We start from the raw sequence: 27,980 nt of genomic DNA, 5'->3' as shown, positions 1-27,980 counted from the left end.
CTGATTTTAAATCGATTGAGCTTGGTGGAGCAAAATCGGAATTTTGAACCACCCTGATAATCACACAAATAGTTTGATTGTTTTTTTTTATAATATGGAAACAATAAATTTTCAAAACTGTCCGTTTTACCCTCAGTACCTTTCCGTTTCACCCGCAACTAAAATAGTAATGCATTTTTGGACCATTTAAGATAAAAACAATTGTGTCATAAATTGGTGTACGTAGTTTCTTGAAACTTGAGTTTAACCTTCAGAATACTGTTATTACCAGCAAAATGATGTATTCATTGATGATAAAACAATAACGATCCCTAGGGTGTCCATCTTACCCCCAGTTCCCCTATGCGCCGTTGGATCGGTTCTTCAATCAAGGGTGGGGTTGTCCGGGCCAATTGTTGCGGTGCGATCTTCGCTCTCATCTTCAGCGTCCAAACGGACCAGGCAGTATGGCTTTCGGTTGCACATCAGAGAGACATCGAGGATTTGCATATAAATATCAACATACTCGTAATAGCACTTCCAGTAGGAGGGTAGTTTTATAGGGTGTATCATTTCCCAGGACCTGAAGGGACTCATCGAGCGCAATAGTGATAATTGTTTTTTTTTTTCGCTTAGAAGAATATTAAGTTAAGCATCATGAAATACATTGTAAGTATGGTGAGGGTTTCTTTTTTGGAAGTGAGAAACTAGATTGATGTGAAATGTGTCTTCTGCAGATTTTTATCAGTGCTTTGTTGGTGTGTGGCTATGGTGCTCCTCAAGGACCCGATACGGATCAGATTCCCATCATTCGACAGGAGCAGGAGGTCAATCCTGATGGGTCGTATCGGTGGAGCTATGAGACCGGGAATGGGATTGTGGCAGAAGAGCAAGGTTTTCTAAAGAACGCCGGCTCAGAACAGGAGACGCAGGTCAGTGTTGTGTGAAGGTTGCGGAACATTCGGAGGGGTGAACATTATTCGTGTTAACTGCATTATGTTCGGGATGATAGGTTTTGAAAAAAATAGTAGAAGAACCAAGGAAAACAGCGTTCACAATTGCTGAAGTGCTCAGATGTGCAGGCTGCTTGTTTTCGGCAAGTGTGTGTTACAAAAGTAGATACGGTACAGTGCTGAAATCCGGACAATTATAAAATTTGATTTTCAATCACTACTATGCCTAAAAAATAACACGTGAATTCTGCCATGTAATCATCACACATATGAATTATGTTGTAAAATAGACGCATTGTTTGTTAAAAAAAAAAACATCTGGATTAATTAACCGTCCGGTATTCGTTGCATTAAGTAATCTGTTTTGTGTAAAAAGTGATAAAATCATTATAAACTCAAGAAGGAGAATTTCTATAATTTAGACAGAACTCCTCACGCCATGTCCAAAGCGCGAAAATTAAAACCTAAATATTTCACAATGCCCCTGCCCGATTTTTGTTTTTTTTAACCACTGGAAAAAGCTTACTAGCAAAAACTTCAACCAAGCTTGACCAAAAGTTCTTGTTCTACGTGTTCTGTCAGTATTCAAGTGTCCATGTTTCCGAACATGCATAAAGTCTGATTTTTTTTTCAAAAATCGGGCTAGGAAATTTTGAGACATTATGGGTTTTATTTTTTTTTTCCCCTTTATTTTGCACATTTTTTTTTTTCAGAAATACATTATTTTTCTTAACAACTTTGTCTCTGACGTTATTTCGATCAGAAATGTCGTTTCCCTGATAAAATTTCCGGTTACCTTCAAGATTTGGGCGTAAGTGCTTGTGTAAACAAACACGTCAATCGCCAATTTCTCGCGAATAAAAGCTCAATATCGAGATCCAATAACACCACATGCTAGATGAATCTTTTCTTTGCCTGTTTGTGTTGATAATTTTCTAGGCTGAGCTTTTATTCGCGAAAAATCGTCAAGTGAAGCGTTTGTTTCCCAAATCTCAAATCACTCCGGATTTGTTGAAAAACGTCAACGACGTCAATTTGAAAAATTTGCAAAATCCAAAAATGGCAGATTGTTGCAAAAATGTGAATTATTGTCCACATCAAACAATTATTCAAAAATTCATGCAAATCGGAGAAGGTTGATTCAAAAATTCATTTTTTTTTCCAATTTTGCTTAAATGTTCTCTTATGCCTTTTCAAGACATTAAAAATCAATGCTTAATTTTTGAACATCAGTATTCAAGGTCCACCATAATTTTAAAAAGTCCTAATTCTTTTGATATTTGTAAGATTTGGTGTCTTTTGTGATGCTTATTTTTTACATTTTAAACAGGTTTTCTATTTGGGCCATTATTAAAATTAGGGGGATCCGAGGGGCTCCCTATTGCCTTTTTAACTGCGTAGTAAGTAGTTACCCAAGTAACAATTTTGGTTTTATGAGGGTTCTGCAGATCATGATTTAGACTTGTGGAATGCTTTAAATCCTCAATAAAACTAGTAATGTTGCTTGAGTACTGTACTATAATTTAATATCGTGTAATTAACACACTGCTGGTTACAACCAAATTTGTAGAAGGAATTGTGTCTAGGTCTTATCCAGTGAACTCTCTGCAACTCGATATTAAAGGGACCATCCAGATATAAAATTATCCTAAATCGATAGAATTATCAATCAATTGAACATCATGTCCAGAGGGAATCACAATCCCCTTAGCGATGAAACTAATTTTTACTACGGATCGATAACTTAATATCGAGTAAAAGGGATAGGGAACAGCACAAATCAAAGACGAGTAAACACATGCATCGTGTTTGCACGTCAATAATAAAGAGACGTGTTTTGTACTTTAACTATATTTATGTTTTGTAATACTTCTGCGTAAAGGTATCGATATAACATAGTTGAAGATGCCACTTTGCATCGTACTCTCTTGCTACAACAAATTTAAACAGCACTTTTCAGTGCTCAATATACCTGTAAATTTTCTACCTTCTTTCACTCTTATTCCTCTTCGATCCTTGTTTGGACCCTACCCGAGGTAATGCTTCTTGGATATCGATTTGAAAAATTCCTCTTCGATCCTTCAGAGTCTTATAGTAATCTGCTTGGAAGTCGATTTGGATAAAAAAATTTACTGCCCTTATGGTGCCTACGTGCAAAATAAAAGGGCAATCTCTTGATCCCCTTTCTGATGAAATTAATTTGAGTAATAAATTTTATTTTCACACGGATGATGCGAATGATCCATCATCCAAGAAAAATTCTAGTAAACTTTCCCGGCTTAATGCCAAGAAGGAAAAGATTTCCCCTATTGCGATAACCACTTCCGATTGCCATGCTCTTCGCATGGAAATTTTGACATTCGTGAAAGTTAAGTTTTCACTACAAATTGGACGTCGGGGTGAATGCCGTGTATTGGCTGAAACCTTGGACGGATTTAAATGCCTTCTCAAGTATCTTACTGAGAAGCAGCACAATTTTTTTACTTACGACACCAAAACTGAACGTGTGTTCAAGGTTGTCATGAAAGGACTGCCCAGTGGTGAATCCCTGGATCAGATCAAAGATGAACTGGCAAAATTACTTGGAGTTGTGCCAATCCAAGTAATCAAAATGGAAATGAAATCCCGTCCTGGCGAGTCGCGCAACGGGATTTCTAATGATTTTTATTTAGTTCACTTCAAGTCTAGTAAACTAAACAACCGTAAGGCCTTGGAAAAATCTAGCCTTATGCTCCATGTTCGAGTGAAGTGGGAACACTTCAGGAAGACTGGAGGAAATTTCCAAAACATCACCCAGTGCCGTAGGTGTCAGAGATGGGGCACGGCACAACAAATTTGCTACATGCCAGCAAAATGCATAAATTGTGGAGATTCCTCTCAAGCAAAAATGTTAATGTACAAATTGTGGTGAAAACCACAAATCCAATTTTTGGGCATGTAAGAATCGCAAAGCGATCCTACAATACGTTCTAAGCGACAGGTACTAAACGCTCCGCGTTTGCGGACGACTATCAAGGATCTGAGAATACTGATCGACTCCAAGCTCAGCTTCAAGGATCATGTTGCATACGTTGTATCCAAAGCTTCCTCACAACTCGGGTTCATATTCCGCTTCGCCAAAAAATACAAAGATGTACACTGCCTAAAAGCAATATACTGTTCGTGTGGTCTCCATACTACCACAATGAAACCATGGGTATTGAAGCTATTCAACGGAAGTTCATCCAGTATGGTTTAAGGTATTTTCGCTGGAATGACCCTAGAAATCTGCCTAGCTATGAAAGCCGCTGTATGTTTATCAACTTAGAGCTTTCGGATGCAAGACGTAACGTAGCAATGGCGAGCTTTGTCGGTGGTCTTCTTCAGGGAAACATTGACTGTTCTACACTGCTGAGTAGTATCGACATCAATACCCGCCGCCGTAATCTACGATCGCATGTTTTCCTGAACAACTGCCTCTCACGAACCAACTACGGATGGAATGAGCGGAGTATTTTATGTTAATTTGTCTAGAATAAGTATACTGTCATTGGGGTGAATAAATTACCTGCAGACCATAACATAAATAAATTGGTTACCCATGCTGACTTCGGTTCTGATCACCTTCCAGTAACTTTTGAAATATCCCAAGAAATATTTTCTAATCCCAACAGCTCTACTTTAAATTACCATTGAGTTGATTGGGAGCAATATTCGATCTTTTATGGAATAGAGCTTTTATCCAATCATTTCTTTGCAAAGCAAAGATGGAAATAATTATGATGTTGAATCTCTGACTACTTCTATAGTTGAAGCAAGAGCTGCCTCAGGACCAAAATGCGAGGTTAAATTCGATTCAATTATAATAGACGAAGGGATGGAAAATCATTTACATTCATTTCGTGCATTCATTTACATTCATTTGCCTGTAACTTTTTTCATCAACAGAATTCCGTAGAATGGTGTTTGAGGCTTTTGTAGGCTTTTATATTAGCTACATCTTCTGTCAATAACTAAAATCTGTATCTCTTGTGCATGAGGAATCAGAGTGATAAGAACCCACAGTTGTTTTTCAGTGAATGTAAATTGCATTCACTGAAAAACAATAACATGTTCTGCCAGCTCTATTTCGGCATGCATAGGAGATTCAGATTTTAGTTGTTGACAAGAGTTGTAGTTAATAGAATAAGCTACAAAAGCTTCATACATCATTTTACGGTGTTCTGTTGATGAAAGGAGTTGGAGGCAGATGAATGTAAGTGAATGCACGAAATGAATGTAAATGATTTTTCATCCCTGTAGACGACGATCTTCAGCTCTTGATCCGTCTTAAAAATGTTCGTAGGAGACAATATCAAAGGACGCGTGATCCTGCCATGAAAGTTATCTGGCGAAATTTGCAAAAACAAATTTAAAAGCGATTCTCTGCCATTATGAACAAAACTTTTGAAAATAATGTTTCGAAATTAAACCCGAGTTCCTAGCCCTATTGAGAAACAGGTTGCTCGGGATTATCTGAATATTTTCTCTCGGGAAAAAATGTTTGATGATTCCTGGAGGACTGATTTGGACGAAGTAAGATCTGTAACTAAATAGTTTCATAATATGAAAGCTCCAGGTGATGATGGAATTTTCTATATCCTCATAAAAAAAACTCCCAGAGAGTAATATGTCTTTCTTGGTAAAATTATTTAACAGATGTTTCCATTTAGCATACTTTCCTGATAAATGGAAAAAAATCAAAAGTTGTTCCAATTTTGAAGCCGGATAAAAATCCAGCTGAAGCTTCTTGCTACCGTCCAATAAGTTTGCTTTCTTCAATAAGTAAACGTTTTGAAAAGACTATTTTAAATAGAATGATGCTTCACATCAATACGAACTCAATTTTTGCAGATGAGCAGTTTGGATTTTGCCATGGGCATTCAACTACTCATCAACTCTTCAGAGGTACCAATGTAATTCGTTCAAACAAATCTGAAGGCTGCTCAACTGGAGTTGCTCTTCTAGACATAGAAAAAGCATTCGACAGTGTTTGGCATGAAGATTAGATTGCTAAATTGAAAAAGACTGCATTCTATATTATGAAATTAGTTCAAAATTATTTAACTGGCAGAACTCTGCAGGTAGCGGCGCCGGTGGTGTAGTAGTAAGCGTGATTACCTCTCACCCCAACAGGCCTGGGTTTAATTCCAGTCAACGCCGCCGCCGTAAATTATCATTATCAGCCAACCTGACGGAAATATTACACTTACAATAAGATCTCTTGTACATGTTGATAAACCGTCTCACACGGCGGTTCGGTAGCTGTCAAGGAGAATCCCTTATCGGCTCGACCAATGTGGCCATGCCACCGTTTGCCGATATCCGCCAACGAAGGAAGATGCCAGCCAGTCAATTTCTGGCCACATAGTAGTGCAGGAGCAGCCGTGTGGGCTAACGCCAGTGCCACTGCAGCAGTGAGTGAGTACTGTTATTTACCGTAACCCTCGTCACTTATCTGTGAAAACCCTCTCCCACACGCCACAGAAAAGGGCAATAAATATTTTAATGAATGTGAAATATCTTAGTGTTTTCATACTTTGTATCGCGTCCTTTAATCAGCCGGTAGTACGCACCAAATTTCGATTTTGAGGATCAGCAAAAAAAAACTGAAAAAGTAGAAGGGTCTATGCCTAGGGGCACGAACGGAAGCTTGACGTAGGACCGCTAGTGGACGGAATAAATGTGAAGAGCATTTAGTTCTTTTAATTGATCAATTATCTATTATCTCAACTCTTTCCATTTTTGAATTGTAGGCGTACCAAATTTGTAGTATTTTTTTTTTCAAAGAGAAAGTTTATTAAGAGAATCAATCAAAATCACTTGCACCCCTGCTTCCAAGTTTGGTTACAAGATTACAACTCTGGAAACATTTTGTGTGGTCGTTGGGGGCATGTGGTTCTGAATATGGACAAACAAGCACAGATAAATTCTATTCCAACTCTTTACTGATGTAAGCTTGATGGCCCTGAAAAGGACCTTTTTATTGAAGAGGACATCCATGACCACTTACGCTTAGCGTGTTTAGTGTAGGTGACAGCATCACGGACCTCATTTTCCAGGAACACCTTCAGCACACCTCGTAGATCAGACCGGAGATACGTTTGACACTATCACGGCGAGCCAGAGGACCGATGGCGGTTATCTCGAAGAACTTTGCGATGACGCTTGGCGCCTCCTTTACCAGACCTTTTCCTCCTTTGCCACGACCAGTCAATTGTTGCTTGTTAGGGGTGAAGGAGTGGACTAGCTATTGCTGTTCACCACGCCGTCCGAAGCGAAAATGAGCTAATGCCATTGTTTTTTTTTTTTTTTTTTTTTAATTTACGTTTATTTTCTGGGTTTTATGTTTCAACATGTGATTTAACATTTCAATTGGTTAGCCTTTGGCTCTTCATCTTTGTTCTAGTTAATTGGTTATTCTAATGTGATGATTGCGTTTAGCGCTAATTTACAGGATACCCTTTGTGGGATTGTTTTGGTTTGAATTTAAAAATTTGATAACCTACCTACTTGAGCACCTAACTACTTATACTAGGTTGCCAAATCACGAATGATCTGGTGGTTTGATCGCAGACAGGCGACTCTGAACCTTTCCAGCGTGGAAGTCTTTCGCTCCTCGAGTGTTTGAAGACCGGCCAGGTGGTGAATCTCAGAATTACGAGTTCGCGGTGGACTGTTAAGGATCATTCTGAGGATCTTGTTTTGGATCCTCTGAAGCTTTAAGTGGTGGCACTTAGCACAACTCTCCCAGATTGGCATACCATACTCAATAGCCGGCAGAATGATTTGCTTGTGGACAGCAAGCTTGTTTTTGAGGGACAGGGTGGACTTCCTGTTTATCAGAGGGTAGAGCGACCTGATCAAGATGTTACACTTGGTGGATGTCTTGTCCACATGGGATCGGAATAGCAATTTGCTATCGAGGGTGAGACCAAGGTAGACTACTTCACTCGACCATTCAATGGGAGTGCTATCAAGATGGACCTTGTTGTTAGCAGGTGGAACAAGCCGAGGTGAATTCGAGTGTGGGAACAGAATGGTTTGTGTTTTAGCTGCATTGATACAAATCTTCCAGCTCTTAAAATAGTCGGACAAAACATCCAGGCCTGATTGTAGTTTACTCGCCAGAGCACGGATCACTCGACCCTTATAGATGATGGAGGTGTCATCTGCGAACATTGACAGGATACCACCACCCGGCAGGGGAGGAACGTCTGACGTGAAAATGTTGAATAGGATAGGCCCAAGCAGGCTACCTTGAGGGACCCCTGCATCAACGTTGAACGTATCAGAGGAGACATTGTTCAAGTAGACCTGGAATGATCTGCCCGACAAGTAGTTTTTGATGATCTTCACGAGGTAGTTCGGAAAGTTGTATCGATGCAGCTTGTACACTAGACCATCATGCCAGACATTGTCGAACGCCTTCTCGACGTCCAACAATGCCATGGCAGATGTATTGGAAACGGACTTGTTCCGCTTGATGATGTTAGTAACCCGTGCGAGTTGGTGGATGGTAGAGTGGCCTTTCCTAAACCCGAATTGCTATTTGAGAAAGATGTTATTATCATTTGAAAACACCAGCAGACGGCTGAGTATCAATTTTTCGAATAGCTTCGAGATGGAGGACAAGAGGCTGATGGGGCGATAGCTTTTGGCACTGGTAGGGTCTTTGCCAGGTTTGTGAATTGGAATAACTTTGGCTAACTTCCAGCATGCAGGGAAGTAGCCAAGCATTAAACACTTGTTGAAGACCACTGCAAGGTGCTTGAAGAAGTCAACACTCAAGTTTTTCAGCTCGAGGTTGACCACTCCATCGACACCAGCGGCCTTCATGTTCTTTGTTGATTTAATCGCTGCTATCACCTCATCAGCCGATATTCTACTTTCGTCAGGGACAACTACGGGGGTGGCAGCGACACTAGCTAATGCCATTTTTTTTTGCCATTTAAATGATCTTTATTTCTTGTGATTGTGTGGTTTACATGTATGAATTTGTTAAGTGACACAGATGCGTCTTTTCAACTTTGGTACATTTGAGATTTTAATTATTATTTACAGTTCCTAGTCCTATCAGGCCTATTTTAAAGTATGACCACCTTGGTGGGATTGGTTTGATTTGAATTGGAAAAAGGAGACTACTTATAACTACTATTTACAACTACAACTAACCTACAACTACTATGTACACCTAACCTACTATATACAAATTGCTTATCAAAGCATGCTCTGATAAATTACATTTTTGTGTAAATTTAGTCTTAATTTCGTTAATTTTGGAATCTATTTCATTATGATGGCTACCAAGCCTTTGGGGATTTTCCTTATTAGAGAGTTGTATAGATTTTTCTCCTTTATCTTACTTAAATCTTTGGTTTTTATTAGTTAGGTAGGTTCCGATTCAACACATTGTAGTTTCATTTTTATACCTATGATCTTGACTTTTTTTACCTAGGGGATGAGTACTTAAGGGGGTTAGATTTTGATAAGTTCTTTAGTGGGAATGACACTGATGAAGACTGCACATTGTAGTCGAAATACGTATCTGTCATGGATACCAAAATTAATTAAGTGGAATTAAATGGAAGATAACCTTTTTTGCTGTTTTATTTAGCATTCCGCTAACAACCCAATTTCATTACTTCATTTGTAAAACATGTCAAATCAATTAATCAAGATTAATGATGCAAAAAAGAAAAAAAAAAATTAGGGTAGTCGTAACAAAAATTCTTTTATATCTCGCTAAACTTATGATGTAGAAACTTAGTGTCTTGAGCAAAGTTTCATGAATTTTGCATTTCTACAACTTTTCGCAAGGCATGAACATTTTATCTTGTGAGTACATAATGTTAGTTTTTCCAAGTGTAACGCTACCTTAATAAGATCTTAATTTGAATATTTTAAAAGATGAAAAATAATATTTCAAGAAACTTCTTCCTAAACGCGAAAACATATCGAGAAAAGCGAGAAAGGGTTAGGACCGCATTTTTTCAGAATGGTCCCACTGTGCAACGGTATAAAAACATTAGAAAACGGGTAAACAGAATCCGAGATACAGTACTTTGAAAATAGTGGTGATTTAATTTTCAGTTTGGTGCTCGAGGAGCTACACATCTTACTTACTGCATTGGAGCTACACATCTGTTTTGTTTACAATCCACTTGTGCTTGTGCGAGCGATCACAGGAAGGTTCGGTTACATCGACGGCAGTCTTATTACTGGTGTTGACGGCGACTCTGTAGCTCTTTACTCCTATGAGAAAATTCATAAGCAAACGTCAGACTGTGCGTGAAACATGGCGGACTTTGTACTATCCTTTAACTCCACCGAAAACTCCCATAAGAAACTGTCTACATTTGCTGGAAGAGCAAATTTTTCGACAGTGCCGTCAACGCCAATTACTACTTTTGTCCTATACTTCACCAATACCGTTGCATGCAGGTCGCAAAACGACAAAATCGATTGCCTTGCAATGCAAGATAAGGAATGCAAAAAAGACACATTCAAGACCAGTTTCAGAGCAAAGATGGGCAAATATGGCATTATGTTTTTTTTTTTTTTCAGTTAAAGGGACGATTCAAAATGACGTTTCCATTTATCTGGACGAGGGGGGGAGGGGGGGGGGGGCGGTGGCGTTCGCAAAAATTGTGATCGGCTTCAAAGAGTCTGTCCATTACTCTTTTGAACATTTTTTGGGAGGTTTTAAAACCTCCCTCCCCCTGCGTCGACAATTATCCATAAATTTTGCTATGGAATTGAATCGAACACTCAATAAACCCCCCCCCCCCAAACTTTCCACGAGTAGTATAGCTAGACTCTAAATGCATATAGGACAATATCGTACGAAGGAGTTTAAGTTAGGTTTAAAATTGGTTCATGTATGCCACGTCATTTAAGTAAGTACCTAAGTTATATAAAACAATGTCAAATGTTTGCCCTGAAAAGACTATGCATGTAAGTGTGCAAACCATGTAAGGGGATAATCACAAATTATGTATGGGTTCTTTTTTATTGCTTATTAAAGATGCTGTAACATTTTTCGATATCAACTCTCTCCCCAAAAATCTAAGTTAGATTTCAAAATCTGATCACAATTGATCACTTTTTATACAATAATTATATGCATGTAATGATGTTTTGGCACCGACAAACCGACATGAAACTTAAATTTAACTCTTGATCGAGAATGTGCAAATGTGCAGCGATCCCATCTGTCAAAACCATAGAAATTTGTTATCTAGATAAAAATCATTTGCCCGGAATAGATTAGACACGAACCAACTCATACATTTCGTATGCGTGTTTGTGGCTAGGATACACATTTTTCGCGAACACGGCGGTAGATGTCAGTTTTGTGCTTTGATAAGAAATTCGATGGTACTTTGTATGGTCATTCATGTCGGTTTTTCGGTGTTTTTGGTATAAAAATGGGAAAGATCAATTTATTTTCTGGAAAATATTACATATTTTGTAAGAAACTGTGAATTCTCCCTCTCCCATTGCATGATATTTTTTGATATTATGAGACCCCTCCCTTCTTATTCCATGACATACTTTGTGTATGTCCTCTATACAAAATGTAATCACTTTTTCGCATCTTTCTTGTATTTAATACCATTAGGGGAGATTTCTACTTCGGTCTATGGGCCTATTTCCAGCCTATCGAGCAGAAAACATACAATATATCTATGGTAAATCTCGTAAACTAATCAATCATACGTTCGGTAGGCTATTTGAGTTCAAAACTTGCAAAATAAGGTCCTACAACACAATATAATCAATTTATAACTCCTTACAGAATTCAACGGTACATACGGAATTGTAAATCAATTAACAATTCATCTGTTGTAGGAACATTCCCTTGTTGTGTAAAAATCCGTTCGAAAAAAGGCGGATTGTGCTTAGTAGGCAAAAAATTAGATTTTATTCCTACTTCAGCTCATTCTGACAAACAAAAGTAGTAGTAGAATTCATCGTAAGCAAATCAAAGTGACATGGTTCCAACGTTCCAAGCTTTCTACCCAAGCTGAGTTTCATATTCCTATAGGATTTGTGTGCGATTTGTGCCTGTATCGATTGAAAGTTTCTGGAATATTTGCATTAGGGTGACTCAAAGTTGCTATTTAAGTACTCTAGGGTAGGGCTATACTAGGGCTAGTCGGACAAGCGACAAGGTCGTTTGACAAACTCGAATCTAATCTGTTGATATTAGCAAGCTATTGACTTCTAGGGCAACCAGGAATTTTTGATGATTACAAGTTCAGCCCTGCTAGCTTTCACTGTGTTATTGAACTTCACTTTTTCAACAGAAATAATTGAAATTCATTAGATATTAGTTTTATTAATTTCAGTTTTAATTTTATGATGAAATTTGTCTCAATGGAGCAAGCCTTTAGATAGCAGTTCAATCTTCTGAGGATTGGTCAATGATCAATTCAAAACAAGCCGTTATTTTGAACCACCCTAACGTGCATTTCTCAACTGCTCCAGGATTGGTAGAAATGCAGGTCCCATAATCATACCTAAGCCACATTTATTTGGTACAGTCACAGAAACGGGCCTTAGTCATTAGCAAACCTTCACTCGATAATGATCTACAGTGAGTTCTATTCGACAATAGCGTTTCTGGACAAGCAAAAATTCGGTAAATTGCAGAAGAATTCCTCCTCCGTCGCCGCCACCACAATGGGAAACGAATTTGCTAAAGAGGCGGCAATCTTAAAGGAATTGAACGAGGAAGTGCTAAAACAAGCACGGGATATGGAGCTTCCCGTGGAAGAACAACAGAGGGAAGTTATCGGGGGTGATCGAGAGAATAAACGTATGGCTCAGATGATGGAACAAAAGAAAAAGAAGGTAGCACTGGATGAGATCAGTTCTCGAGCGGCGCATGTTGAGCAGAAATTGGATAAACTCAGTGTAAACGTGAAACCGGATTCAGGATCAGGTCGTAACAAGAAGCATGATTCTGAAAAATCGAATAAGAAACTACCCAAACCAAACGAAGCCAACCAGCTTGTGCCATCGAAAGCTCTACTAGCAGCACGCAACGCAACGAAACTGAAGCTGCCAACGTTCTCCGGCAATCCTGAAGAGTGGCACTATTTCCGGGCCAGTTACGAAACATCAACAGCTTCGTGTGGATTCAATGATTCCGAAAATCTAGTTCGATTGCTGGATAGCCTCCAAGGGCCTGCGCTCGAAAGCGTTCGTGGATTGTTGGTGCTACCAAAGCTGGTACCAAAGGCAATCGATGCGCTTCATCGACTTTACGGCAATCCTGAAATCTTGCTCGAATGGCACGTGGGGAGAGTGACGAAGCTGGAAAATCCTAATCCCACAAAAATGAGTACCTGTGTGGCATTTGCAAATGCATTGGAACAGTTGTGCGATCTAATGGAGGTAGCAGAATTGAAACACCGCATGACTGACTCGGCTCTGTTGGAGGAACTTGTTCATAAACTTCCCAATATGCAAATACTTGAATGGAACGATCATGCAAAACTAATTAAGTCGGTAACGCTACGTGATTTCAGTGATTTTGCTTCGATGAAGTTGGGTCAGGCACTGGAAGCCAACCCTACGCCAACGTTGCGATTTGTCAATAAGTTTCCATAATAATAATACTGTGAATTTGACTACTATCTTAATGTTGTATAACCGTGATGCGTAAATAAAATAAAGCACATTGCTATTTCATCATAGCTTTTGGTTTTCAAATTAACTGACTATCCCTTTATTATAATCTTTATGGTGACGATGACGATACACGAACTGTGGAATCTTGTTAATCATGATATCAAAGATCATGGCACTTTTAAAGAAGCTTCCTGAACATGTGAAAATGTTACCAAGGTTCAACGAAGAGCTTCAAAACGTTTTTCAGTCAAAGAGAACTATTGTAAACGGCTACCTTTCAGATCTTCGTAAATAATCCACGTGTATAGTACAATGTGCATTTTGCTTTGTAAAAACAAGTCTTTGCTGATTTTTTTTAATAATTACTTTATTTGTACAGGCTCAATGGAATAAACTTTACAGAGCCGAGTTATCCTTTCCGTTATACATTATTACTGTCTTAAATTTAAAGTTAAAGGAACTGGACCGAGCACTGGCGGTTGTCTCGAGGTTAGTGGAGATTTGCAATTTTTTGGATGGGAAAAGAGAAGAAGGAGGTTTGAAATGTGGTTTACGATACAAATATTTAATTAATCCTAAAACATGAAATTATCTTGAAAACAAACATTGAAAAAAAAAAACCCCCACACGTACAAAATACATACTAAACACAAGGTTAATAAAACTTACAATCTAAGGTTAATATGCTTAAAGTAAACATATATGAGTTTCATAAACTCCAGATCGCGTCTAGCCAAAATATCCCGAACTGGAACATTAGGTTGTCTCCCTCGAGCCCGAAGGGAATCATAAAAATGTGATCTGACTTCACGATACTCCGCACAAGACCAAAGGATGTGATCAGCGTCTTGGTAACCTTGTCCACATTCACAGAGATTGCTGAAGTTTTTGGTGATGCAATTGAAAAATAATCAAACCATTCAAGGGTACGCATTTATCGTTTAGAAAACATATTGGAAGGATTTTGCCATAAATTTCTGAACAATTTCCCATCTTAGCCAAGGTTGCAAATGCTTATTTCACTAAAAACCCCTAATGAAACCACAAGTGACAAGTACCTTCGAGCAGCATTAAAAAGGTTTTTTTTTTTCCAAATTTAAAATAAATTACAGTTCATTTTAACCGAGGTGCTCCAGTTACTACAGTAACATACCAGCCTTAATTGTTATGATATATAACTAAGTGTTTTTACAACGTTCCTGTCATCGCAATTCAATATTTTAATATGGTTTTTTAAACCTGCATGTCAGTATGACAATTGACATCTTAAAACTAAAAACTAAAACTAAATCTTATTTAAGTATAAAGGGAATTATTCGTTTCAATTGAGCATTTAAAAGGAACACCTGCTCTAACAGGCAGTATTGAAGATTTGGAATTTTTATAATTTACCAGCAGAGTTCTGTCAGTTAAATAATTTTGAACTAATTTCATAATGTATAAATTTTTCAATTTAGCAATCAAACCTTCATACAAAACACTGTCGAATGCTTTTTCTATGTCTAAAAGAGCAACTCCATTTGAGCAGCCTTCAGATTTATTTGATCGAATTAAATTTTGATAATTCTTAGGAGTTGATGAATAGTTAAATCATGGCTGTTCATCTGTAAAAATCGAGTTCGTATTGAAGCATCATCCTATTCAAAATATTTTTTTCAAAAGGTTTACTTGGTGTCCGCCTATTTGGCCGAATGGGTCGTTTGGCCGAATACTTGAAGAGAGGTTTCGAAATTTTGAACACTACTAGATTCCTAAATGGCAGTCCTGTGTTGTTTTTTTTAGTTTCCACAGTTCTGGTTTATTGGTATTATTAATATGGGGTTTTCGAAAAATTGTACAGGGGTTACTCAAAATAACTAGGATAGGCAAATTTTTGGTCAACTTTGGAGTGTTGATACTTCGTCTAATATGATCCGATTTTAAATCTGTGTAGCCACGAAAATAATCCTGGTCACCGGACACCGGAGATATTCCGGGTTTGCGGAGGGCTTGTCTAACTTGCTAAATTTTTGGTGAAATTTTATATATGATGCTGGTTAAATATATATAAATTTTTAGTAAATACAACGAAATAAAAACCACTTCTAAAGCGAATCATATGCCAAGAACTAAAATCGGCTTATAATCAACCGAGATATGGCCATTTCCCTGTAATCGGTTCTGGTGGAGGGTTCTGAATGCGGGCAGATCATTTAATCACTCAAAACATGCCGTGCGACAGCTCTTTCTTCATGGTTTCTCGTCAATAGACTTTCGATAAACTTTAAATGCATCATTGACCACATTGGCCCCTCTCGGAACATCAAGTATGCCCCCGGGGGAACCTGGAGCAGGAGACAATTGCATTTTTACACCAAAACATGCCGTGCGACAGCTCATTCTTCATGTTTTTTCAAGAATAGGCTTTCCATAAACTTCAAATGAATCATTGACCACATTGGCCACTCTTGGAATCACGGGATACCCTCGAGGGATCCTGTAGCAGGCTGGGTCAATTGCGTCTTTACACCAATACATGCCGTGCGACAGCTTTTTCTGCAAGCTTTTTCATGAATAGACTTTGATAGACTTTAAATGGATTAGTGACCACATTGGCCGCTCTCGGGACCTCCGGTATGCCCCCGGGGGAACCTGTAGCAGAGGACAATTGCATTTTTACACCAAAACATGCCGTGTGACAGTTCATTCTTCATGGTTTTTCATAAATAGGCATTCATTAAACTTCAAATGGATCAGTGACCCCATTGGCAGCTCTCGGAATCACGGGATACCCCCGAAGGAACCTGTAGCAGGGGACAATTGCGTTTTTACTCAAAAACATGCCGTGCGACAGCTCTTTCTTCATGGATTTTCATGAATATGCTTTCTATAGAATTGAAGTGGATCATTGACCACATTGACCTTTCCGGAGTCACTGGAATGCCCTGGGGGGAACCTGTAGTAGGATGCAATCACATTTTTACACAAAACAATGCCATTTTGGAGCTCATTCTGGAACCAGCAGATGCCCCAGGATAACATGTAAGAGGAAAATTGTATCTTCACTTCACAATGCCGTTCGACAGCTCGAACTATCTGAAGTCTTGAAATGGACCATTGACTCCTAGCAGTGGATAGGGAGATTAGGTCTTTAAACTCTGGTTGTAGATCAATAAAAGTCTCTCTCTTGTATTAATGTAAGGTGTAGCAAGAGCACAACAACAACTGTTTAATGAACAAAATGACTGTCGACGTCAGCTATGGAGATGTTCGCCAGCACTTTTGTGCTCGCTACCCAAGTAACAAATCTAGAGCTGCTTGGCTATATTCAAAACTTATAAAGGTTTTATTGCAGCTGCAACCATTACCTACTGCTTTATGACGGTCATATACAATGCAATGTAAAATCGCTGTTAAAAGCAAATGCAGTAATTTCCAACTTCGCTGTCTTAAGAAAAGATGTGAATTTTGATTATATGAAAGCTTTGTAAAACATGTCAAATCAATAAATCAAGATTAATGATGCAAAAAAGAAAAAAAAAAATTAGGGTAGTCGTAACAAAAATTCTGTTATATCTCGCTAAACTTATGATGTAGAAACTTAGTGTCTTGAGCAAAGTTTCATGAATTTTGCATTTCTACAACTTTTCGCAAGACATGAACATTTTATCTTGTGAGTACATAATGTTAGTTTTTCCAAGTGTAACGCTACCTTAATAAGATCTTAATTTGGATATTTTAAAAGATGAAAAATAATATTTCAAGAAACTTCTTCCTAAACGCGAAAACATATCGAGAAAAGCGAGAAAGGGTTAGGACCGCATTTTTTTCAGAATGGTCCCACTGTGCAACGGTATAAAAACATTAGAAAACGGGTACACAGAATCCGAGATACAGTACTTTGAAAATAGTGGTGATTTAATTTTCAGTTTGGTGCTCGAGGAGCTACACATCTTACTTACTGCATTGGAGCTACACATCTGTTTTGTTTACAATCCACTTGTGCTTGTGCGAGCGATCACAGGAAGGTTCGGTTACATCGACGGCAGTCTTATTACTGGTGTTGACGGCGACTCTGTAGCTCTTTACTCCTATGAGAAAATTCATAAGCAAACGTCAGACTGTGCGTGAAACATGGCGGACTTTGTACTATCCTTTCACTCCACCGAAAATTCCCATAAGAAACTGTCTACATTTGCTGGCAGAGCAAATTTTTCGACAGTGCCGTCAACGCCAATTACTACTTTTGTCCTATACTTCACCAATACCGTTGCATGCAGGTCGCAAAACGACAAAATCGATTGCCTTGCAATGCAAGATAAGGAATGCAAAAAAGACACATTCAAGACCAGTTTCAGAGCAAAGATGGGCAAATATGGCATTATGTTTTTTTTTTTTCAGTTAAAGGGACGATTCAAAATGACGTTACCATTTATCTGGACGAGGGGGGGGGCGGTGGCGTTCGCAAAAATTGTGATCGGCTTCAAAGAGTCTGTCCATTACTCTTTTGAACATTTTTTGGGAGGTTTTAAAACCTCCCTCCCCCTGCGTCGACAATTATCCATAAATTTTGCTATGGAATTGAATCGAACACTCAATAACCCCCCCCCCCCCCTAAACTTTCCACGAGTAGTATAGCTAGACTCTAAATGCATATAGGACAATATCGTACGAAGGAGTTTAAGTTAGGTTTAAAATTGGTTCATGTATGCCACGTCATTTAAGTAAGTACCTAAGTTATATAAAACAATGTCAAATGTTTGCCCTGAAAAGACTATGCATGTAAGTGTGCAAACCATGTAAGGGGATAATCACAAATTATGTATGGGTTCTTTTTTATTGCTTATTAAAGATGCTGTAACATTTTTCGAAATCAACTCTCTCCCCAAAAATCTAAGATAGATTTCAAAATCTGATCACAATTGATCACTTTTTATACAATAATTATATGCATGTAATGATGTTTTGGCACCGACAAACCGACATGAAACTTAAATTTAACACTTGATCGAGAATCCATAACGATGGATTCAAATGTGCAGCGATCCCATCTGTCAAAACCATAGAAATTTGTTATCTAGATAAAAATAATTTGCCCGGAATAGATTAGACACGAACCAACTCATACATTTCGTATGCGTGTTTGTGGCTAGGATACCCATTTTTCGCGAACACGGCGGTAGAGGTCAGTTTTGTGCTTTGATCAGAAATTCGATGGTACTTTGTATGATCATTCATGTCGGTTTTTCGGTGGTTTTGGTATAAAAATGGGAAAGATCAATTTATTTTCTGGAAAATATTAAATATTTTGTAAGAAACTGTGAATTCTCCCTCTCCCATTGCATGATATTTTATGATATTATGAGACCCCTCCCTTCTTATTCCATGACATACTTTGTGTATGTCCTCTATACAAAATGTAATCACTTTTTCGCATCTTTCTTGTATTTAATACCATTAGGGGAGATTTCTACTTCGGTCTATGGGCCTGTTTCCAGCCTATCGAGCAGAAAACATACAATATATCTATGGTAAATCCCGTAAACTAATCAATCATACGTTCGGTAGGCTACTTGAGTTCAAAACTTGCAAAACAAGGTCCTACAACACAATTTAATCAATTTATAACTCCTTACAGAATTCAACGGTACATACGGAATTGTATATCAATTAACAATTCATCTGTTGTAGGAACATTCCCTTGTTGTGTAAAAATCCGTTCGAAAAAAGGCGGATTGTGCTTAGCAGGCCAAAAATTAGATTTTATTCCTGGTTCAGCTCATTCTGACAAACAAAGCTAGTAGTAGAATTCATCGTAAGCAAATCAAAGTGACATGGTTCCAACGTTCCAAGCTTTCTACCCAAGCTGAGTTTCATATTCCTATAGGATTTGTGTGCGATTTGTGCCTGTATCGATTGAAAGTTTCTGGAATATTTGCATTAGGGTGACTCAAAGTTGCTATTTAAGTACTCTAGGGTAGGGCTATACTAGGGCTAGTCGGACAAGCGACAAGGTCGTTTGACAAACTCGAATCTAATCTGTTGATATTAGCAAGCTATTGACTTCTAGGGCAACCAGGAATTTTTGATGATTACAAGTTCAGCCCTGCTAGCTTTCACTGTGTTATTGAACTTCACTTTTTCAACAGAAATAATTGAAATTCATTAGTTATTAGTTTTATTAATTTCAGTTTTAATTTTATGATGAAATTTGTCTCAATGGAGCAAACCTTTAGATAGCAGTTCAATCTTCTGAGGATTGGTCAATGATCAATTCAAATCAAGCCGTTATTTTGAACCACCCTAACGTGCATTTCTCAACTGCTCCAGTATTGGTAGAAATGCTGGTCCCATAATCATACCTAAGCCACATTTATTTGGTACAGTCACAGAAACGGGCCTTAGTCATTAGCAAACCTTCACTCGATAATGATCTACAGTGAGTTCTATTCGACAATAGCGTTTCTGGACAAGCAAAAATTCGGTAAATTGCAGAAGAATTCCTCCTCCGTCGCCGCCACCACCACCGTCATCACAATGGGAAACGAATTTGCTAAAGAGGCGGCAGACAAGGAATCGTACGAGGAAGTGCTAAAACGAGCACGGCATATGGAGCTTCTTGTGGAAGAACAACAGAGGGAAGTTATCGGGGGTGATCGAGAGAATAAACGTATGGCTCAGATGATGGAACAAAAGAAAAAGAAGGTAGCACTGGATGAGATCAGTTCTCGAGGGGCACATGTTGAGCAGAAATTGGATAAACTCAGTGTAAACGTGAAACCGAATTCAGGATCAGGTCGTAACAAGGAGCATGATTCTGAAAAATCGAACAAGAAACTACCCAAACCAAACGAAGCCAACCAGCTTGTGCCATCGAAAGCTCTACTAGCAGCACGCAACGCAACGAAACTGAAGCTGCCAACGTTCTCCGGCAATCCTGAAGAGTGGCACTATTTCCGGGCCAGTTACGAAACATCAACAGCTTCGTGTGGATTCAATGATTCCGAAAATCTAGTTCGATTGCTGGATAGCCTCCAAGGGCCTGCGCTCGAAAGCGTTCGTGGATTGTTGGTGCTACCAAAGCTGGTACCAAAGGCAATCGATGCGCTTCATCGACTTTACGGCAATCCTGAAATCTTGCTCGAATGGCACGTGGGGAAAGTGACGAAGCTGGAAAACCCTAATCCCACAAAAATGAGTACCTGTGTGGCATTTGCAAATGCATTGGAACAGTTGTGCGATCTAATGGAGGTAGCAGAATTGAAACACCGCATGACTGACTTGGCTCTGTTGGAGGAACTTGTTCATAAACTTCCCAATATGCAAATACTTGAATGGAACGATCATGCAAAACTAATTAAGTCGGTAACGCTACGTGATTTCAGTGATTTTGCTTCGATGAAGTTGGGTCAGGCACGGGAAGCCAACCCTACTGGTTACAGAAGTGTACTGAAGAATGCACTACCTAACCAAGGGTCGATAACAGATCAATCAAATTCCGTGAAAACCGGTGCAGTCAATCGCGGGAAATCAAATCCTGCCACTACTGGTGCTGCTGGTGAGAAAGACAAGAAGGATGACAGAAAACAATGCCGATTGTGCAAACGATTTGGTCATCCCCTTTGGTACTGCCGAGAATTTATCGCACTGAAAGTGGCAGCCCGTTCGTCGCTGGTAGATTCTTGGAACGTTTGCAAAATTTGCCTCGGTGATCATTTAATCGAAGGCAAGCCGAAATGTTCGCATAGAATTCGATGCAACGTGTGCCGCGAGAGCCACAACGCACTGTTGCATCCCGAAAAGGCTGAGGAAGAATCGGATGAAGACAACACCAGGAGCCTCAATTCGTTTGAACATATTGCCTATTATGATGATGAAGGAACGTTGCGATTTGTCAAAATTTAAGTTTCCATAATAATAATACTGTGAATTTGACTACTATCTTAATGTTGTATAACCGTGATGCGTAAATAAAATAAAGCACATTGCTATTTCATCATAGCTTTTGGTTTTCAAATTAACTGACTATCCCTTTATTATAATCTTTATGGTGACGATGACGATACACGAACTGTGGAATCTTGTTAATCATGATATCAAAGATCATGGCACTTTTAAAGAAGCTTCCTGAACATGTGAAAATGTTACCAAGGTTCAACGAAGAGCTTCAAAACGTTTTTCAGTCAAATAGAACTATTGTAAACGGCTACCTTTCAGATCTTCGTAAATAATCCACGTGTATAGTACAATGTGCATTTTGCTTTGTAAAAACAAGTCTTTGCTGATTTTTTTTAATAATTACTTTATTTGTACAGGCTCAATGGAATAAACTTTACAGAGCCGAGTTATCCTTTCCGTTATACATTATTACTGTCTTAAATTTAAAGTTAAAGGAACTGGACCGAGCACTCGCGGTTGTCTCAAGGTTAGTGGAGATTTACAATTTTTTGGATGGGAAAAGAGAAGAAGGAGGTTTGAAATGTGGTTTGCGATACAAATATTTATTTAATCCTAGAACATGAAATTATCTTGAAACAAACAAAAAACCTCACACGTACAAAATACAAACTAAACACAAGGTTAATCAAACTTACAATCTAAGGTTAATATTCTTAAAGTAAACATATATGAGTTTCATAAACTCCAGATCGCGTCTAGCCAAAATATCCCGAACTGGAACATTAGGTTGTCTCCCTCGAGCCCGAAGGGAATCATAAAAATGTGATCTGACTCCACGATACTCCGCACAAGGCCAAAGGATGTGATCAGCGTCTTGGTAACCTTGTCCACATTCACAGAGATTGCTGAAGTTTTTGGTGATGCAATTGAAAAAAAATCAAACCATTCAAGGCTACGCATTTATCGTTTAGAAAACATATTGGAAGGATTTTGCCATAAATTTCTGAACAATTTCCCATGTTAGCCAAGGTTGCAAATGCTTATTTCACTAAAAACCCCTAATGAAACCACAAGTGACAAGTACCTTCGAGCAGCATTAAAAAGGTTTTTTTTTTCCAAATTTAAAATAAATTACAGTTCATTTTAACCAAGGTGCTCCAGTTACTACAGTAACATACCAGCCTTAATTGTTATGATATATAACTAAGTGTTTTTACAACGTTCCTGTCATCGCAATTCAATATTTTAATATGGTTTTTTTAAACCTGCATGTCAGTATGACAATTGACATCTTAAAATCAAAAACTAAAACTAAATCTTATCTAAGTATAAAGGGAATTATTCGTTTCAATTGAGCATTTAAAAGGAACACCTGCTCTAACAGGCAGTATTGAAGATTTGGAATTTTCATAATTTACCTGCAGAGTTCTGTCATAATGTAGAAATTTTTCAATTTAGCAATCAAACCTTCATGCAAAACACTGTCGAATGCTTTTTCTATGTCTAAAAGAGCAACTCCATTTGAGCAGCCTTCAGATTTATTTGAGCGAATTAAATTTTGATAATTCTTAGGAGTTGATGGATAGTTGAATCATGGCTAGTCATCTGTAAAAATCGAGCTCGTATTGAAGCATCCGAGTTTGTGATCAAAATAGGATTTTGAGTTTTTTCAATTTTTTTTTGAGTTTCCAAAAGGGTTTCGAACTTGGGTCTAATTTCGAAACATTATTTTCAAAAGTTTTGTTCCTCATGGCAGAGAGTCGCCTTTTTATTTGTTATTGCAAATCCCGCCAGATAACTCTCATGGCACGATCACGTGTTCTTTGATATTGCCTCCTACGGACATTTTTCAGATGGATCAAGAGCAAAAGATCATCGTCTATTATAATTGAATCGAATTTAACCTCGCAACTACAGAAGTAGTCAGAGATTCAAGAGCATTATTAATTTCATCTTTGGTTTGCAAAGGAATGTTTGGATCGAAGCTGTATTCCATAAATGTCCGATATTGCTTCAAATCAGCTATATGGTAATTGAAAGTAGAGCTGTTGGGATTAGAAATTATTTCTTGGGACATTTCAAAAGTTACTGGAAGGTGATGAGAACCGAAGTCAGCATGGGTAACCAATTGGTTACAAAATTAACATGAATCAGTTAAGACCAAATCAAAAGTTGAGGGATTTCTCGCTGAAGAAAAGCATGTTGGGCTGTTTGGATACTGAATAGTGTAATAACCTGCAGAACAATCATCAAACATAATATTACCATTGGAATTGCTTTGAGCGTTATTCTATGAGCGATGTTGACCAATAATAAAGAATGACGGCTAAATTTCTGACGATTATCCTGAGAAAATTCTATTGATGGATTACGCATTGGAATGTCAAATGTCAACTATAAAAGAAAGTTGTCCAAAACTTTGGTTTCTAATGAAGAAATAATTTGATGTTTGATACGTCTATGAACAATGATGGCAACGCCACCACAGTGTGCATCAAGACGATCATTTCCATAAATGAAATAAATTGCCAACCTTTTAACCTTATGGTCAGGGTTAAGGAACGTTTCAGTTATAACGGAAATATGCACTTTATGAACTCTCAAAAAGATTAATAACTTGTCCTCATTATCTTAAAGAGGTCAAGCATTCCAATTCAAAATATTTAATGATTTAAAATCCATTACTTAATTTCAAAGTCATGACGATATTGTTCGCAAATTGAACTACAGTTTGTATAGCATCAAACATGGAGTTAGTTTTCAAAATATCAAAAATCATGTCAATTACAGATTTCTGTAAAAAATCCATTTTAGGAGCAGTAAGTCAAAATCATCAAAATTACCGTTAGAATTATGTTATCTTGAACTTTGATTTCAACCAGCTGCATAGCAGCATTTACTCATTGAATATTGCAGCAAGGGGAGCAGGTTTAGATGAAGAATTTGATGCAGGGGTGATTTTTGTACCTCCGGGTAAGAATGTAGCATTTGTTCCTCACTGACCGTTTTTAACAGCAGAGGAATTTGTACCTGGTCGAGAACGTGGAGCCTCCTACCCGGCACTTAGAACGAGATTGTAGGATCGCTTTGCGAGTCTTACATTTCCAAAAATTGGATTTATGGTTTTTACCATTAACATTTTTTTAGGATCTTTCTTCAAATGACAGTCGTCCTTTGCATGAGAGGAATCTCCACAATTCATGCATTTTGCTGGCATGTAGCAATTTTTTGTGCCGAGACCCCATCCATGGCACTGGGTGACGTTTTGGAAATTTCCTCCAGTCTTCCTGAAGTGTTCCCACTTCACACGGGCATGGAGCATAAGGCTAGCTTTTTTCCAAGACCTTAAGGTTATTTAGTAAACTAAATAAAAATTATTAGAAATCCCTTTGCGCCAATCTCCAGGACGGGATTTCATTCTCAATTTTATTACTTGGACAGGCTCAACTCCAAGTAATTTTATCTTTGATCTAATCCAGGGATTCACCACTAGACAGACCTTTCAAAACAACCTTGAACACACGTTCAGTTTTGGTGTCGTAAGTACAAAATGTGTGTTGCTTCTCAATAAGGTACTTGAGAAGACATTTGAATCCGTCCAAGGTTTCAGCCAATACACGGCATTCATTGCGACGCCCAATTTGAAGTTCAAACGATCTTTGCGAAGAGCATGGAAATCGGAAGTGGTTACATCAATAGCTGGAACCTTTTCCTTTTTGACATTTAGCCGGGAATGTTTGATGGAATTTTTCCTGCATGATGGATCATTCTCATCATCCGTAAGCACATCAAATTGATTGCTCAATTGAATTTCATCAGCACGGGGATCAAGCGATTTCCTTTTTCTTTTGCGCTTAGGCGCCATGGCGGCAGAACCAAGTTTCTCCAAATCGATTTCCAAGCAGAATAACTATAAGAATCCGATGGATCGAAGAGCAATTTTCCAAGTCATTTCTAAGCTGTCGTGTTTCATTTGAGAGAAACTTTGAGCGATGCGATATGGATTATAGAATAGTTGGACATCTTAAGAACGATACCTGATTCTGAAATCTTGAAAAATCATACTTATTTTTCAAGGTGATCACTTTGACGTCTTTTGAATAATCTCTGAGCAACCTGCCATCCGAGAGACTATCTGAGAGATGTGATTTGAAATGTTGGGCAGATGAAAATCTTCAAAATTATTGCTGAAGTCTTTAACAAATAACCTGAGATTTTTTTTAGAAATTTCTAATCACTTGGAGTTTTTTTGAAATAATTTCCGAGCATTTGAGAGAATATCCGGGAGATGCAACATGAGTTGCTGAGCAGTTGAGGATCTTCAGTACGATATCTGATCAAATTTAATTTTAAACAAGGATAATTTAGAGATCTATGATCACTTGGTTTTTTGAATAATTTCTGAGCAACTTGTATCTTGAAAAATACATGGGATATATAATTTGGATTGGCAGTGTAGTTTTGGAGGTCTTTGATCAGGTACTATGACAATTTACGTATTAAAAAAATAAATAAACGATTTGTGTTTAAGTTTAATACGTCAACCTATAGCTCTCAATCTTTATTTAACTAGTAAAATGTTACATTATGATTAAATTGTACACGTTTTTCGAAAACTCATCCTTCATTAATAGGTACACGGTACCAATAGTTGTACTGTCGTTATACGCATAACTGTCCCATGTTCTATGCAATCCTTATGTACCGTGGGACTCTTATGCGTATAACGGCAGTGTAGTAGTAACTAACTTTGGCTCCTATAATAGTGTGTTTCACTTATACATTTTTGCCAAAACATCAGCCTTGTACATTCCATAAGACAAACTACATAGGTGCTATAAGAGGTATGTGTGACCGCTTATGCATTTCATTTGCCACATGGGGCCTTATTACGGGTGTCACTACACGGTGATAAGGGAGTGATATTCAGAATAAGAGCAGTTAATGGCGTACAGATCAAATGGGAATCACTTCACCGTGATGACAAGTGACAAGTTTTCACCGTGAAGTGACATCCATAATATGCCCCATGATCTTCATTAACTTTTTGCAAGGCGTCTGCTTATTAATTGACTAATACATTTTATGAATAATCAGCAATAGAAATTTGCCAAAAGGTATAAGGAGATTTCTATCCGTGTAGGTACACCACTTTCACTGGATCACCTACCGAGTTATCAAAATTGAAATCGACCCTATTTTATCTCAACTCATCCATCATCGCATTATTTGACACGTCGTTCAATTCAATCAGGTAAGGAACAGCTGAACCCTTTCTTCAGTTACTGTGCCTATGAACCGAACCGCTCTGCACTGTGGGCGTTCCAATCGAAATATTTCGTTTGAAAAGGTGTAACTGAATATGCTAATCAACCGTTGCTTACCTGTTTGAGGTTAACTCTCAGAAGTAAACAAATCCACCACACAGTGACGAAGGTGCGCACTTGGTTCAAATTTCGTAATCGCTTCTCGATCTATCCGAAGACTCCGAGAAATTGAAAAAAAAAAATGCGTACCGTACACCGGAGAAGATAAATTATTGAATTCGCCTTCACAGGGGACAGCTTATTCCACAGTGGTCTCAATAGCAAACGCAAGAATACAACGCACCTATTCGGAGATGTGGACCCGAAAAAGGCCAACCGGTGCATCCTCTTGCAGCTCAGACGACCAACAACGACCGGATCGGTTGCAAAAGAAATCTTTATTTGCTCTTTAGCCTCTCTGTTGGTCTTCTGAGCTGGTCTCATCATCGCTCGTCGTCATGCGGTAAAAACCATCTCGGTTCTAGGCTGAAGTGCGTCGGAGCGAAAAGATGTGACCATAATTAATTGATTCTGTAGTCGTCGTCGTCGTCGTCGTTGTCGCAAGAGTGGCTGACCCATGAACTCGCTTTAGCTCGTTGCGATGGCAAGCCCAAAGATGCGAAACGAGTTTTTTTTTTCTCCAAAGAAGTTGACTTTTCTTTGTGAGGGTAACCCGAGCGATGACTCCGACACGATGATGTTCTTTTGCTGGCAAATAAACAGACTGGCAAAGGTCAAGATTGTCATCTGTTTCGGTCGTCCAGTGATGGATAGGCTGATTAAATTCACGGTTGAATTAGAAGGCATTTATAATTTGGATCTTCAATTATGCTTTCCCTTACAGGTAGCCCAGGGCGAGTACTCCTACACGGCACCGGATGGCCAGCTGATCCGGGTGCAGTACATAGCCGACGAGAACGGATTCCAACCGATCGGAGATCATCTTCCCACGCCACCGCCCATCCCACCAGCAATCCAGCGAGCACTGGAATACCTCGCCAGCCAACCACCAAGTAACGACGTCTCACGGAGGTTCTAAACCTAGTTGCAAAGTGTTATATCAATCACAGTCACGATTTCTTTCTATATTACACCATTTCATTCCTCGTGGCTACATTTCTCTCGATCTGTTTAAGATGCTATCGAACGATTCAAGTGTGAAAATTACCTGTAAGTTAACAATAAATCGAACCAAAATTGAGAA

At 38.4% G+C, this 27,980-nt stretch overlaps 1 protein-coding gene across 1 annotated transcript; it reads left to right on the top strand.

The window, feature by feature from the left end:
- Nucleotides 1-443: 443 nt before the first annotated feature.
- On the top strand, nt 444-27,980 carry LOC135700884 (endocuticle structural glycoprotein ABD-4-like). The gene is made up of 3 exons (XM_065221542.1): nt 444-648; nt 717-911; nt 27,621-27,980. Exons 1-3 carry the CDS (start codon nt 637-639, stop codon nt 27,813-27,815), a joined length of 402 nt encoding a protein of 133 aa, XP_065077614.1. The 5' UTR covers nt 444-636; the 3' UTR covers nt 27,816-27,980.

The sequence above is a fragment of the Ochlerotatus camptorhynchus genome, unplaced genomic scaffold, assembly GCF_037179485.1.
Source record: "Ochlerotatus camptorhynchus isolate MF236.1 unplaced genomic scaffold, CSIRO-AGI_Acam_v1.1 ptg000144l, whole genome shotgun sequence".
NCBI lineage: Eukaryota > Metazoa > Arthropoda > Insecta > Diptera > Culicidae > Ochlerotatus > Ochlerotatus camptorhynchus.
Note: the sequence above shows the minus strand (reverse complement) of the source record. Positions and strands in the feature narration are given on the sequence as shown.